The 14972-nt window shown below is 44.7% G+C and overlaps 1 protein-coding gene across 1 annotated transcript in view; it reads right to left on the bottom strand.

The window, feature by feature from the left end:
- Window positions 1–14972, bottom strand: part of USP22 (ubiquitin specific peptidase 22) — a 43981-nt gene that overhangs the window by 19224 nt on the left and 9785 nt on the right. The window contains exon 2 of the mRNA XM_039227288.1: window positions 5465–5597. Within this exon, the coding sequence (XP_039083219.1) occupies window positions 5465–5597 (133 nt within the window). The remainder of the gene's footprint in view (window positions 1–5464; window positions 5598–14972) is intronic.

Genomic DNA, 14972 nt, shown 5'->3' with positions numbered 1-14972 from the left:
ATGCAGCATGGAGGAAAGAGCAGAGATTTACAAAAAAATGGGAATTAATCCCAGCTCTGCTATGTACCTTTATGGACCTTTGATAAATTACTCCACTTCTCTGAGCCTCAGTTTCCCCTTTGGTGTAACGGTGATAGTAACAGCACTTAACACCTTCTAGGTTTGTGTGATAAATTTATAACGTCACAGTACACCTAATCATAATCACAGCACTCATCATATCCCACGCCCTAAGTCGCCACGACACAGATCAGTACCACTGCGGTGGATCTCTGAAGTCCTGTGTAGCAGGTGTCCTAAGGCTCAGTTTAAGAACCACGTGTTGGGGCGCCTGGGTGGCTTAGTCGGTTAAGCGTCCGACTTTCGCTCAGGTCATGATCTCACGGTTCGTGGGTTCAAGCCCCGCGTCGGGCTCTGTGCTGACTGCCAGCTCAGAGCCTGGAGCCTGTTTCAGTCTGTGACTCCCTCTCTCTCTGACCCTCCCCTGCTCACGCTGTCTCTCTCTCTCCTAGAAATAAATAAAATAAAACAAAACAAAACAAAACAAAGAACCACATGTCTACTCCTTGCGGCTCCCCACAAACTGACAAATTTCTTGCAAGTTCCTTGAAAGTCCCCCTCAAAGCTTCACCAAGAGCTCGGTTCCTCCTTGGCATTTCATATGCCTTGAATGGGAAAGTTCCTGGTGTGGGGTTACCAAAGCCAGAGACATACTACGATGAGGAGGACAGGAATTTTCAGGGAAGCAGAGGCACAGAAACTATGCCAGGGGCGCCTGGGAGGCTCAGTCAGCTTTGAAGTGCCCAGCTCTTGACTTCAGCTCAGGTCATGATCTCACACTGTTGAGATCAAGCCCCATGTCGGGCTGTGCATATAGACAGCACAGAGCCTGCTTGGGATTCTCTCTCTCCTGTCTCTCCTCTACATGCTCTGTCTCAAAGTAAACAAAAATAAACAAAGTGCCAAGCATGTGGCCAACAGCCCAACTACCAGCCTGGGGAAGGCACATAAATAAATATTTCAGTGTGTGTTCCAGTCTGTCCTAGCCAAGCTCTTCCTCAAAGCACCTTTCCACACTCAGCACTCACTGTGTAAAACTAATGAGGTCAACCAGGGTGCCAGGAGCACTCAGTGGGGGAAGAACAACCTCTTCAACAAACAGTGGTAGGACAATGGGAAATCCAAAAACAAAAGAATGAAGCTCAACCCTTATATCATATACAAAATAGAACTGCAAATGATCAGCAACCTCAGTAAAATGCTACAAGTATAAAACTAGCAGAAGAAAACACAGGGGCTAAGTCTTTATGACCTCAGATCTAGCAATGGACTCTTAGACTTGACAACAAAAACAAGCAACTAAAGAAAAAAAGAGGTAAGTTGTATTTAATCAAAACTAGACTTTCTGCACCAAAGGACGTTATTCAGAAAGTGAAGACAACCCACAGAATAGGAGAAAATGTCTGCAAATCACATATCTGCTAAGGGTTCACTATCCGGAAGATATGAACATATATTTCCAATGTGTGTGTATATATATATTTCCAAAATAAAAAATACATATATCTCAATAAAATAAGAGACAAACAGCTCAACCCAATTAAAAACATGAACAAATGACTTGAATAGACAGTGCTCCAAAGAAGATAAACAAAGGATCAAGAAGCACATGAAAAAAATATTTACCATCACTGGTCATTAAGAAAATGCAAATCAAAGCCACAATTAGACACCACTTCACACCCATCATGGTGGCCCGTTATTAAAAAAGAAAGAAAAGAAGCATCAGTGAGCATGTGCAGAAACGGGAACCGTCATGCACTGCTGGCGGGAACATAAAATGGCGCAGCCACTGCGGGCAAGTTTGGTGGCTCCACAGAAAAGCCAGCACAGAAATACCAGAGGACACTGCCGTTTCACTCTAGGTATACATCTAAAAACATGCAAACCTATGTCCATGTAGAAACTTACACATGAGTGTTTATAACAGCATTATCATAAGAGCCAAAAGGTGAAATCAACTCAAATACCCATTTAATGGACAAAAAGATGAACAAAATGCGGAATATCCACACAATGGAGTGTTACTCAGACATGCAAATGAATGAATTATTGATACACGCTACACCATGGATGAGCCCTGAAAACATGCTGAGAGGCACAAAGCATCATATATTGTACAAATTCCTTTTATGAAATATTCAGAATAGGCAAATCCAGAGACCAAAAGCAGATTAGTGAGTGCCAGGGGTTGGGAGGTGGAAAGAATTAGTTTCTGGACGTGGGTGTTCTTCTGAGAGGGTGAGAAGGTGGTTGCACAATGTGATGAGTGACTAAATGCAGCTGGACTGGATGCGCGTTCAAATGTTTCACTGTACATTATGTGAGTTTCACCTCAACATAAAATTTAAAAGCTCAAAGCAACACCTCTTGTCAAGGTAGCTCCCCTGGAAAATTATTTCATAGTCCAGATGAGGGCACACTGGCTTCCCTGGGAATTCCCAAAGCCATCAGCCCAGAGGCACCGTGCATGCACCATGCAAGATCCTTTTCCCTGTGGTAGCAGGGTACCCTTGGGAATGGAGGGAAAACACTGGCAATTTGTAAGTGAGCTGACACCCTGCACCCACCAACACATGCTCTTTGGGGGCAACTAAAGTAACTCTTTGAAGACACACAGAACAAAGCTAAAGGCATTACTTTTATACCTTTGTGGCTCATACGGAGAAATCGGGAGTCCCCTTGTGACTCAACATAAAAAAAAAAAAAAAAACCTGCATGAAACTAGAAGGTATGAACTCAAACAGCTCCAAGTCTGTCACCTTACTCTACTGCACCAGGCCCCACGCTTAGCGGGAATTCCAGTGCCATTTAGGACACTGACTGGTACAGGTGGAAGTACACCAGCATAGCTGAGCGACTACCCCGAATGAAAGTATGTTCTTTTCCCTTAAGTTGTATTTATTACATTGCATTTTGGCAACTTTATAGGGCAGGACCTCAAACCGCTGTCAGACCCTCCTTGTCGCATGCCATACTCACCTGTCCTTCCACGAGACCTTCAGCAATGACTTTATTCTACTAATACTCTATTTTTAAGTACATCATCCACGATATTCAGACAAGACTCAGTTTAGGCCTCCCAAGCTACTCCAGCTAAAAACTGGATGCCTGATGAAGATTCTCCTAATAATCCACTCCAGGTCCCAACACCGTAACTACCAAATATCCCCTGGGAGGCAGAAGACCTGGACCATACGGAAATCGAGGTTCCTCGCTCCCCATACCACTGCTCAATTACTCTGCCCTTGAACATCCTGAAAAATACTCTGTATAAAAGGATAACCAAAAGATCAGCAGCCTAGAAGGTGCTCTGGAGACAACGGGCGGGAGCAGCAGTGCGATGCACGGGGTGGAGGGCGAGCAGGGGCTCTCCGTAAGTGAGGGAAAACGGAGACCACACCCCCAGGCAGGACCGGGGCTGCACGTCCCGTTTTTCTGCTCCAGCGCTTTTCTACTTCAGCCTCCGTCTCCCGTGCGTGCCACCCTCCTGTCCACCTGGACACAGAAACTCATTCTCGCTTGGTTAAACATGCCGACACATGCAACCTCCAGTATATTCATGGACCTGAATCCAGCAAAGAACTGGATCTTTCTCCATTTCAAGGTTTTGTTTCTGAAAGCAAACCTTCTAAAACTTACTCATTCCACAGAAGTAGAGAACAAGGTTATCAGTCGGTTGATAAAATGAACACATTTCTGAAGTGATTTTTATAGATGATTCTGGTTAACAATGAAATTCTTTAGATAGTTTTTTTTTTAATATATATATATTTTTAATGTTTTATTTATTTCTAGGAGAGAGAGAGAGAGAGACAGCGTGAGCGGGGGAGGGTCAGAGAGAGAGGGAGTCACAGACTGAAACAGGCTCCAGGCTCTGAGCCGGCAGTCAGCACAGAGCCCGATGCGGGGCTCGAACCCACGAACTGCGAGATCATGACCCAAGCGAAAGTCGGACGCTTAACCGACTAAGCCACCCAGGCGCCCCTAGATAGTTTTTTTTAAGGGCACATATAGTTCCAATTCTCCATAACCCTTTAGGCACACAGAATCAGAGCCCAGGCCTAACAGGAGAGCGGCTTAATGGGTCTGGTCTGAGAATCATATAGGGCAGGCACTTCTCATTCATACTGGTGAAAGCAAAGGTCTACATGAAGTGAATCCTGCAGAATTCTCTCCCGTCCACACGGTCCTGACCAGGGTCTTCTGCTTCTGGTTACTCAACGCAAGAGGAGACCACGAAATACCTTGCTCCTCCATGGGCAAAGCTCATGACCAGCAATCTTGGCATGATTAGCTCTCCTTCCAAAAAGGCCAATGAGCTCAATGTCACAACCTAAACTCCTAGCTCCAAGCAGCCTTTTTACTCATGCTCACTCCAAGTTATTAGTTACAAATGAGTCCAGTAGAGAGGACTGAGTCAGTACATTCCATTTCTACTACTTAAAAAGGCCAAAAAATACCTTTAACTGGAATTGCTGAGCTGCCATGAAGCAATAGTCCTTTGGCCTGGACCTTGTGAAAGTGACTTTCCTAAGGACAACCTAAGAGCCTCACCATCACTCAGGAGAAAACATTATACTAAAGTAGAGAGACACTTAACTAACAGGGTCAGAAAATAAAGCCCAGAGCAAAACTCTGCTTCATGTAATTTCCAGAATGTATGACAGCTTGAACCTGCCAAGTATATGAAACAATTTATCTTGATGCCCCAGTGCTGTTAGCCTTTTTATGACTCTATATTATTGAGAACCATGAAAATCCATCATAGGAAGCAATAAAAATCACTCAACTCCATGCAGGCATTAATAACTAACACTGCTGGGCTCCTGGGTGGCTCAGTCGGTTAAGAGTCCAACTCCTGATCTCAGCTCAGGTCATGATCTCACAGTTGGTGGGTTCAAGCCCCACACTGGGCTCTGTGCTGACGGTGTGGAGCCTGCTTGAGATCCTCTCCCTCTCTCTCCCTCCCCCCAGCTCATGTGCACTCTCTCTCTATCAAAATAAATAAACTTAAAAAAGAAAGAAAAAAGAAGTCTTAAAAAAATTACATCACATCTAAGATCTTTCTTTGCGAATTTTTGCCTAATCTAACACTTAACCATGGTTTTAGAGGGAAAAGGACTCTGATTCTCCACCAAAGAACAAGCAGTTTTCAGAGAAACCGCTGAAACAAAGAGCCTTTGGAATCTATCATTTCTTGTGACCTAAGACCTGAACACCCACTTCAGAGCCTCGAGGCAAGTCGAGTGCAGAGCCCCACTGAGTTCCGTGTCTCCTCGCCCCCGGAGTTGCACAAGGACTTCAGACAGGACCCCCGATGAGCCGGGAGCCACGACTCAGGGAACAGCAGGCCGGGGGTGGCCATCCCCGTGCTAGGGACACTCGTCAGAGGGCGCCTTACCCAGGTTGTGCCGCTTGGACTTCGCATGCTCGTGAATATGTTTCTTTGTGAAACAACCAAAGAAGACACAGTGCAGGCAGGAGTGGAGCCTGTTCAGGTGGACGCCACAGACGTGACAAACACACGACTTCGCCTGAAATGGAGAGAAGACAATTAAAAGCAGCACATGGCACGACAGGCTTCCTTAGCAAGAAAGTGGTTCAGCAAAGTGACTAATGTGGGGAAAGGAATTCACAGTCTCACTGGACTAAGATCCTTTGTTAATCCTTTCAACTGCCCCAAAAGGTACTTTAGCTCAACACTAGCTCCGTGTAAGAACGTTCGAATGACCAAAACCCCTAAGCTTCTCAGATGTTTGCCACATAGAGCTTGAGGAGCCATCAAAGTCTTCGTGTTCTCCTCCCGAGTCCCGGCAGGGAGCCCCCACCCTCTCAGCTCCTGTGCCCACCCCAGCCCGGGGGCTCCCAGCCTAACCACCCTTACCATGGGTGTCACTGCCTGTTTGATATTCCAGGTCACAAGGCCACAGCAAAGTTAGAAGCAATCAACCAACCAACACACAGGGACGTGAGTCAAAGCGATAAAGAAAAAGAAACAGTCTGTTGCCAAGAACTAGACCACAGAAACCCAAAACTCTAATCTCAGCCATTTCGAGCTGTGATGATTCTTATACACCCAAACCACCCAAGAATGCCACTGCTTTCTCACACAATATGGCAACTACACCGTAGTAACTATAAACTCCCTGCCAATTATCAAACTCAATTTCCAACCTCTGAGATGACACCACAGAATAGAATTCTCCTCTGTTCTGACGGGTGGGCAGGAAGCAGGGAGATGAAGGAAAGTGGAAAATGAACAGGGTACGGGGCAGGGAAGGTTACAACAGTAACAGGTGCCCACACAAGCCAGGCATACTACCTGCAGCACGCAGTCTAGACACTGGTGCCAGGGGGTTTCAGAGGATTTACCTCATTGAGTCCTCACAACACCCCCCCACCCTCACCCCACCCTGGGGGAAGGCTTTAGGCTCTTCTGACATCCGCAGAAAGTTACTGTATATGCTTGTGACCATGCAGGGTGCAGTACACAGGGAGAACGTGGACCAGGACGTGCCTAAGCCCATCAGCCCCCTCACCCTGGAGGCAGCCCCTCCTAAGCTTTGCTCACTCTGCACACACAAGATCAAGGCCAAGTGCCAAGCCCAGTGGTGACAGGCTGTGCCTTCACGTAGAACAGAGGGTGTGGAGGGAGGGTCAGGTCTGGGGACTAGGCTCAAAACCACATTTACATAAAAGACGAATCATGGTTTTTACTTAAATGGAAATCGTCTTCTGAGGAGCTGCACTGGGGACATGGGGGACATTAATAACCTCGTCCAGCCTCCAGGAGAGGCGGAGCTGGTGCAGGTGAGCTGGGCAGGGAGAGTGCACTGACATAACTCCTTAAAGAGCCTAGTGGCTGAAGCCCGAGGTCAGAAGACAAATCAGATAAGTTACAACTGTACACACACTGTGGCCAGATAACAGACATTTCTATACATCAGGTTCTCGTTTCTACACATCAGGTTCTCGGGACGCCCACCCAGCAGGGAACTGGGGAAAGACCCAGATCCTGGCCAGCAGCGTGGGATGGAGCAAGCCCCGCAAGCCCCAGGGTCATTCTGGTGCTCTCATTCTAGAACCACAGCGCCACACCACTCAGCATGTCACTGCTGATCCATCACCTTTCAACTGCAGGTAGTTTTAGCTCTGGACCTAAATCCAAATCTGATCATTAAAACCGTATTTCTTCTTCACGAATCAATTACTCTCAATGGTTAGTACTTATTTGTTTGTCTGCTTGTTAATACACAAAAGCTACCTCTGAGAACTCTGTAAGGTTTGGTCCCAATGCCAGACATCCCAAAAGCACCAGCAGGGACACGCGGGGCCTGATAATACTTTGCGCGAATGTGGGACGGTGTGGGGTGTTTCCTGCACATCACAGGATGGTCAGCAGCCGCTCTGGCCTCCAGCCACGAGATCACAGGCAGCACCCTCCTGCGGCCTGAGAGCCACCACTCTAAAGCAATGCCACAGGATGCTGAGGTTTACGTGACACACTTTTCTAAAATGCCATAATAACACAGATCGTAGTTATAGCCCCTGTTTATTCTTCCAGTGATAAATCAAAGAGATTAATTCACTATAACTGTTTCCAGGAATACAGAGGACATTTTTAAATTACATACACAGTTATATTTGATGTAAACAAAGGATACTTTCAAGTAACTATAAAGCAACAGATCCCTGGAGATTCTTAGTTAGAACTACAACCTAGAATCTATTTGCTACTCACTACAATTACAGATATAATTACAGAATAGGAAAGATTAAGAGGTATCCTTTATCACTCAGGATATTTTAAAGGCATTATTGTGATTTTTAATAATTGTTCTATGAACTTGAAACAGCAAATCCAATTCTATTTATATAACAAGAAAATTCAACAGTAGCATTACCCTGAAAATATTAAGTTTATCTGATTATATAACTATAACACTAATTTTCCCTTAAAGTACACAAAACCGTTTTAAAACAGATAAAAATTAAGCCCTGATTTTTAAATGTAAAAATATATCACCTGTTGTTTTGCAGAATTTCATGAAAGAACAACCTGCATAAAGAAAAAAGATCTTAGCTGCACAAAAAGAAACAAGCAATTACAAAGAAATAGATCAGCTGCAACTAAAAACATGGTACGGGTGCCTGGGTGACTCAGTCAGTTAAGCCTCTGACTTGTCTCAGGTCATAATCTCATGGTTTGTGGGTTCGGGCCCTGTTTGGGCTCTGTGCTGACAGCTCAGAACATGGAGCCTGCTTCAGATTCTGTCTCTCTCTCTCTCCCCCTCTCTTTCTGCCCCTCCCCTGCTTGTGATCTCTCTCTCTCTCTCAAAAAAACAAAACAAAACAAAAACACCCACAAATAAATAAACATTTAAACACAAAGAAATTGACCATGTCCTGATACCATCAGGTCAGGGAAAAAAAAGCCTAAAATATAAATACATACATGTTTCAATATTCGGCTTAATCCTTTTCATTTAAATAAAGTTTATGCTCAACATTAATTTTTTTTAAGTTTTATTCATTTTGAGAGAGAAAGCATGTGCGTGAGTGGGGGAGGGGCAGAGAGAGAGAGAGAGAGAGAGAGAGAGAGAGAGAATGAATCCCAGGCAGGCTCTGTGCTGTCAGCACCAACTGAGCCTCCCAGGTAATCCGCACCCCCCTCCCACCACCACCACGCTCAATCCTCATTTCAAGGCAACAAATCAGGTTTTATTTAACTGGTGGTCCCCTCACATGTTCACCACTGATGTATGTCACAAATCTATTATCTGTAAACACCAATGACTTGGCACATACCCTGGCCATGAACAATTCTTGAACTGGGTGCTTGAACATAAATGGGCACCTTTTATAAGCCACTGACTCTTAACACCAAGGGGGTCACGTGAGAAAGAATGGGAGCCAGCTTGCGGAATTCCCACTAGGCAATTCCGGTACAATTTGAGTATAATAACGAATAAGAATGGATTATGGGGCACCTGGGTGGCTCAGTCAGTTAAGCATCAGACTCTTGATCTTAGCTTAGGTCGTGATCTCACACTTCGTGAGATGGAGCCCCACGTAGGGGTCTGTGTGACAGGGTAGAGCCTGCTTGAGAGTCTCTCCCTCTCTCTCTGTCCCTCCTCTGCTCTCTCTCTCTCTTAAAATAAATACTTTAAAACAAAAAAAGGAATGGATTATACACTGAATAAAAAAGAATCCCCAAGTCCATTCTGATATTACTACACACATACACACGATCTTAACAGTCTTGTTCACAGGAGAATTCCAACTGATCAATGTGGTAGGAAAGACAAAGATACAATTGCAAAATCTTCATTTTATAATCATCATGGTAATAATGATTCTTGCCTAAATGAGCCATGGATGCTAAAACCACAGAGTAGAAAAATATTGGGTCATTCACAATAGTCAGAAGGAAGAAGAAACAGACCAAATGTCCACTAAAGGATGAATGCATACACAAATTATATCTACACAATGGAATATTATTTGGCCATAAAAGAGAATAAACTTTTTCTACAACATGTATGAATCCTGAAAACATAATGCTAAGTGACAGAAGCCAGACACAAAAGGTCATGTATGCATGATTCCATCAATATGGAATGTTCACAATAGGTAAATCCAAAAAGACAGAACAGAGATTAGAGGTTGCCAGGAGCTGGGGGGGAGAGAGAATGGGGAGCAGATAAAAGTGATTTGAACATTGGTAGAAATAGGATGATGACTGTACAACATTATGAATACACTGAATTGTTCATTTAATTTTTAATTTTTAAAAATTTTATCTTAAAGAGAGCGAGCATAAGCAAGAGAGAGAGAATCCCCAGCAGGCACCATGCTCCGCGTGGAGCCCAATGCAGGGCTCGATCCCATGATCTTGGAGTTATGACCCGAGCTGAAATCAAGAGTCTGATGCTCAGAATGAACCACCCCAGCGCCCGCCTGATGAATTGTTCATTTTAAAGTGGTTACTTCTTAAGTTATGATTTCACCTCAACTTGAAACATACACTGTATACACTGTATGTTAACTAACTTAACAATACATTATGTTTAAAAAAATACACTGAATGACTTACATACCCGTGTACGTATACATGTGTACACACATGTGGATGTATGCACATATGTCTGTATACAGTATACTGGGGCACTGGATATTTAATTTCAAAGTATCACCCCACAGATGACTTGTGTTAATTGAAAAGGTAAAATTAGGTTACCTTTGGAACAGAGAACTCTGGCCAGGAAACACCACCTCATCCAAACCCTACCATCCCCAAATAAACAACCGCTGAATCTAGACAGATGTGTATGATACTCATATCATATGAGTTCGAATTCTTGCTATTTCTGTAGGTTTCAGTTTTTAAAATAAATCAAGGAAAAACAACTATTAAATAATACCCTGAAACTCAGTAATTCCATTCCTAAGTTTACATATAACATAAATAGGACCTTATGTATGACAGAAACGCATATATCAAGGACACCAAAAGACACATAAAAGAATATCGTAACTGTAGTACCCCAGACGTGAAAATAAATAAAATATTCATCTGTAGCATAAAGAATAAACTGCGGTGGTACAGCCTCTGGACGGGTGCCAGAGCAACCACAAGGAGCTCACGGTGCATCAGCAGCAGGAAGGACCTCACAACAGAGCACAGAGGAGGCTGTCCATGGAAATGTGGAGACGGCATGCTACTATCATACAGAGTCCCAGAGCTGGCAAAGGTAATTTCATGGTCACGTATGGGTGGATCATACACTCTGCTGAGGGAGGACCGGGAAGGGGCTCAAAGGAGATGCCTGGAGCGTTGGGTGTCCGCTCTCCTCTGTGCGGCCAGGACATGAGCATGTTCACCTCAAATGAACTCACTTCACCAAGGAGTACGCTTCCATAAAAGGAGGGATAAAAAGCCATAATACAAAATAATAAACACAGAGACAGTACATATGATTCAGCTGAGAAACCCAAACACTATGAAATTTACAAGGCAAACCACATCAGATGAATGAGCACTGGGGAAGTCAGGAAAGTCTGTATACAAGAGCAGAAAGCTCAAAATCTATGGAATTCTACAGAACAAATGTTTCTTACAAGGGGTAGGACCTCAATTCATATGGAATCAAGAGAATCAACTGAAAGTGGAAAGCCTTGTCATCACTAAGAACAAGGAGGAAAACCATTTCATCATGGACCAAATTTCTTCCTCTGGGTGACCGTGTTCATGTGTGTAAAACCTAGGACAGTCAACTGCAGGTGGCTGAGCACCTGTCAGTGAAGGCCTTTTACTGAGTTGATGGATTCAACAACTAAGAGACAAGTTCCCAGGGCACCTGGGTGCCTCAGTCTGTTGAGTGTCCAACTTCGGCTCAGGTCATGATCTCACCGTTCGTGAGCTTGAGCCCCTCATCTGGCTCTCTTCTGTCAGCGCAGAGCCCACTTGGGATCCTCTGTCTCCCACCTCCTCAGAAATGAACAAGCATTAAAAAAAAGAGAGAGAGACCAGTTCTCTAACATTAATCAAGCAGCCAGTCAAGAGACTGGCTAAATACAGACACTAAATACAGAAAACGGAAATCTACCTTTGATGTTGTGCTTCATACTGTTATTTCTCAGTATCAGCACTGTCCAAAAAACATTCTATGACGTTGGAAATGTTATGTGTCTGCGCTGTCTGTTATAATAGTCATTAGCTACATGTGACTAGAGCAACCAAGAAACTCGATTTTAGATTTTATTTCCTATTAATTATAAAGAGCGCACATGCTAGTGACTACAGAGCTGCACAGCACAGTTCTAGATCCTGATATGAGCGATCACTAACTCACACAGAGTTCGTACTATCGGTCTCCTGCGGTCACCTATCACAGAGGCTGAAGCACGGAAACTAGTGCAGCTCGAATTAACTTTGGATAACGTATAAAGCAGTACACATAGTACTGACATTTGTAGGTTTGAAACCCAAACTCAGGATTTTTTTAATTTTTAGGAAAGCACAGGTGGGGGAGGCACTGAGAGGGGGGACAGAGGATCTGAAGCGGGCTCTGCACTGACAGCAACAAGCCTGACATGGGGCTTGAATTCAGAATCTGCGAGATCATGACCTGAGACGAAGTCAGACCCTCAACCAGCTGAGCCACCTAGGGACCCGGCAAACTCAGGATGTTTAAACAAAGGCAAGTGATGAGTCCTGTCAACTACTGGTGAAAATAATGAGATACATGTGAATGACTTATTCAAAGCCAGCTGCAGACTTCTAGCTAATTCTTTACAATCTTGCATTCATTTGCAGCTAGTCTGGTGAAGCACTCAACTTCCTTCACAGGGCATGTGAGTGGGTTCAGTTCCTGTTTCCACCACTTTTCCTGTGAGACACTGAACAAGTCGAACAATTCTTTGCCTCAGTTTCTTCACTTTTAAAATGTGGACACGGGGCGCCTGGGTGGCTTAGTCGGTTGAGCGTCCGACTTTCGCTTAGGTCATGATCTAGCGGTTCGTGGGTTCGAGCCCTGCGTCGGGCTCTGTGCTGACTGCCAGCTCAGAGCCTGGAGCCTGTTTCAGTCTGTGACTCCCTCTCTCTCTGACCCTCCCCTGCTCACGCTGTCTCTCTCTCTCTCCTAGAAATAAATAAAACATTTAGAAAAAAGAAAGAAAGAAAGAAAGAAAGAAAGAAAGAAAGAAAGAAAGAAAGAAAGAAAGAAAGAAAGAAAGAAAGAGAAAGAAAACGTGGACACAATTCAGGGCATTTGGGTGGCTCAGTCAGGTAAGGGTCTGACTTCGGCTCAGGTCACAATCTCCCAGTTTATGAGTTTAAGCCCTGCATCTGGCTCTGCATGCTCAAAGTGCTGAGCCTGGTTTGGATTCTCTTTCTCTCAAAATAAATAAAACTAAACTGTGGACACGTTTCTACCCATACAGCCATTACAAGGATTAAACAATTCGATGCTTTTCATGGACTGAGGACACTGCCTATAGGATTCGTAGGGCTAACAGGGGGTCCCTAAAAGGTCTGTCCCTGTCTTAATCTCCAGAACCTGTGAATGCTACCTTATTCCAAAAAAGTATTTTGCATATTTATTTAAGGGTCTTGAGATGAGATTATACCTTATTTGGGATGGCCCTAAATGCCATCCTGAGTGTCCTTGAAGAAAGGCAGAACACCCCAGACACAGGAATGGAGGCAAGGTGAAAGAGGAGGCTGCAAACGGGAGGGGGTGTGGCTTGAGCTGCCACAGGCCAGGAAGGGTTCCCCTGCCCTGCCCGGGGAGCCTCTGGAGAGCCGTGGTCCTGCCAACACCAGATTCTGGGCGTCTAGCCTCCAGAACTCGTTCTCAAGCACCCAGTTTGTGGTCACTTGTGAGAGCAGCTGCAGGAAATACTACAGAGTTATGTTCACTATTATTATTCTAACTCCCTTCCATGGACACTGCAAAGGTTAGAAAACTACCTCCCCAGACACCCCTGCACCACACACTGGCGGTCTGAGTAGGCCGGGGAGAGGTGCAGGGGGACGGGGTTCCAGATCAGCTGCCTCACAGCTTCCTGCCAGGGAGGCAGCCCCGCCCATGGTCCTGCATCTGCCGAGGCATTCCCGAGGCTGGGGGCGGATCCAGGAGACCCAGCCTGGAATCTACTGCCCTTGGAGCCCTCACGGTGACTTTTGTATTAAATCCCTTTCTCCTATGGAGTAACTCAAGTAGATGCAGGAGCCTGCAAGCAAATCCTGAAACACAACTGGGATTTTTTACTGACAGGAAAAGCAGACAGGGACCAATGATTTAACAGTTCTGTTTGTTATTACAGGGATGGAGTAGAAAGGATTATGCGAGGCAAAATAAGTACAGAAAAACAAATACCATAGGATTTCACTCACATGCTGAATTTAAGGAACGAAACAAATGGAGCAAAGGGGGGAAAAAAGATAGAGACAGAAGCAAACCAAGAAACAGACTCCAAACTATACAGAACTGATGGTTCCCAGAGCAAAGGTGGGTGAGGGTATGTTAAATGGGTGATGGGGGCAGGGATCGGCATGCCAGGATGGCTCAGTTGGTTAAGCGTCCAACTTTGTCCAACTTCGGCTGAGGTCATGATCTCACAGGTCATGAGTTTGAGCCCTGAGTCAGGCTCTGTGCTGACAGCTCGGAGCCTAGAGCCTGCTTCAGATTCTATGTCCAGAGCCTAGAGCCTGCTTCGGATTCTATGTCACCCTCACTCTCTGCCCCTCCCCCGCTCATACTTTATGTCTCTCTCTCTCTCTCTCAAAAATGAGCATTAAAAAAAAAATTTAATAAGGGGTGCTTGGGTAGCTCAGTAGATTAAGCGTCTGACTTCGACTCAGGTCACGATCTCGCAGTTTGTGGGTTCAAGCCCCGCAATGGCTCTGTGCTGACCGCTAGCTCAGAGCCTGGAGCCTGTTTCGGATTTTGTGTCTTCCTCTCTCTCTGACCCTCCCCCTGCTCACACTGTCTCTCTCTAAGAAATAAATAAAACATTAAAAGAAATTTTTTTTTAATTTTTTAATAAAAAAATAGGTGCCAGTGAGCACTGGGTGATGTACAGAAGTATTGAATCACTATATTTTACACCTGAAACTACTATTACAGTGTATGTTAATTAACTGGAATTTAAATAAAACCTTAAAGCATCTCGGTGGCTCGGTCAGTTGAGCATCCAACTTCAGCTCAGGTCTGATCTCATCATTTGCAGGTTGGAGCCCTGCATCAGGCTCTGTGCTGACAGCTCAGAGCCTGGAGCCTGCTTCGGATTCTGTGTCTCCCTGTCTCTGATCCTCCGCCGCTCACACTCTCACTCAAAAATAAATAAACATTTAAAAAAATAAAAACTTAAAAAAACAGTTTTGAGCTTACACTTACACAGTA

Source organism: Hyaena hyaena, unplaced genomic scaffold, assembly GCF_003009895.1.
Source record: "Hyaena hyaena isolate Hyena2069 unplaced genomic scaffold, ASM300989v1 scaffold_27, whole genome shotgun sequence".
In the NCBI taxonomy this organism is placed as follows: Eukaryota; Metazoa; Chordata; class Mammalia; order Carnivora; family Hyaenidae; genus Hyaena; species Hyaena hyaena.
Note: the sequence above shows the minus strand (reverse complement) of the source record. Positions and strands in the feature narration are given on the sequence as shown.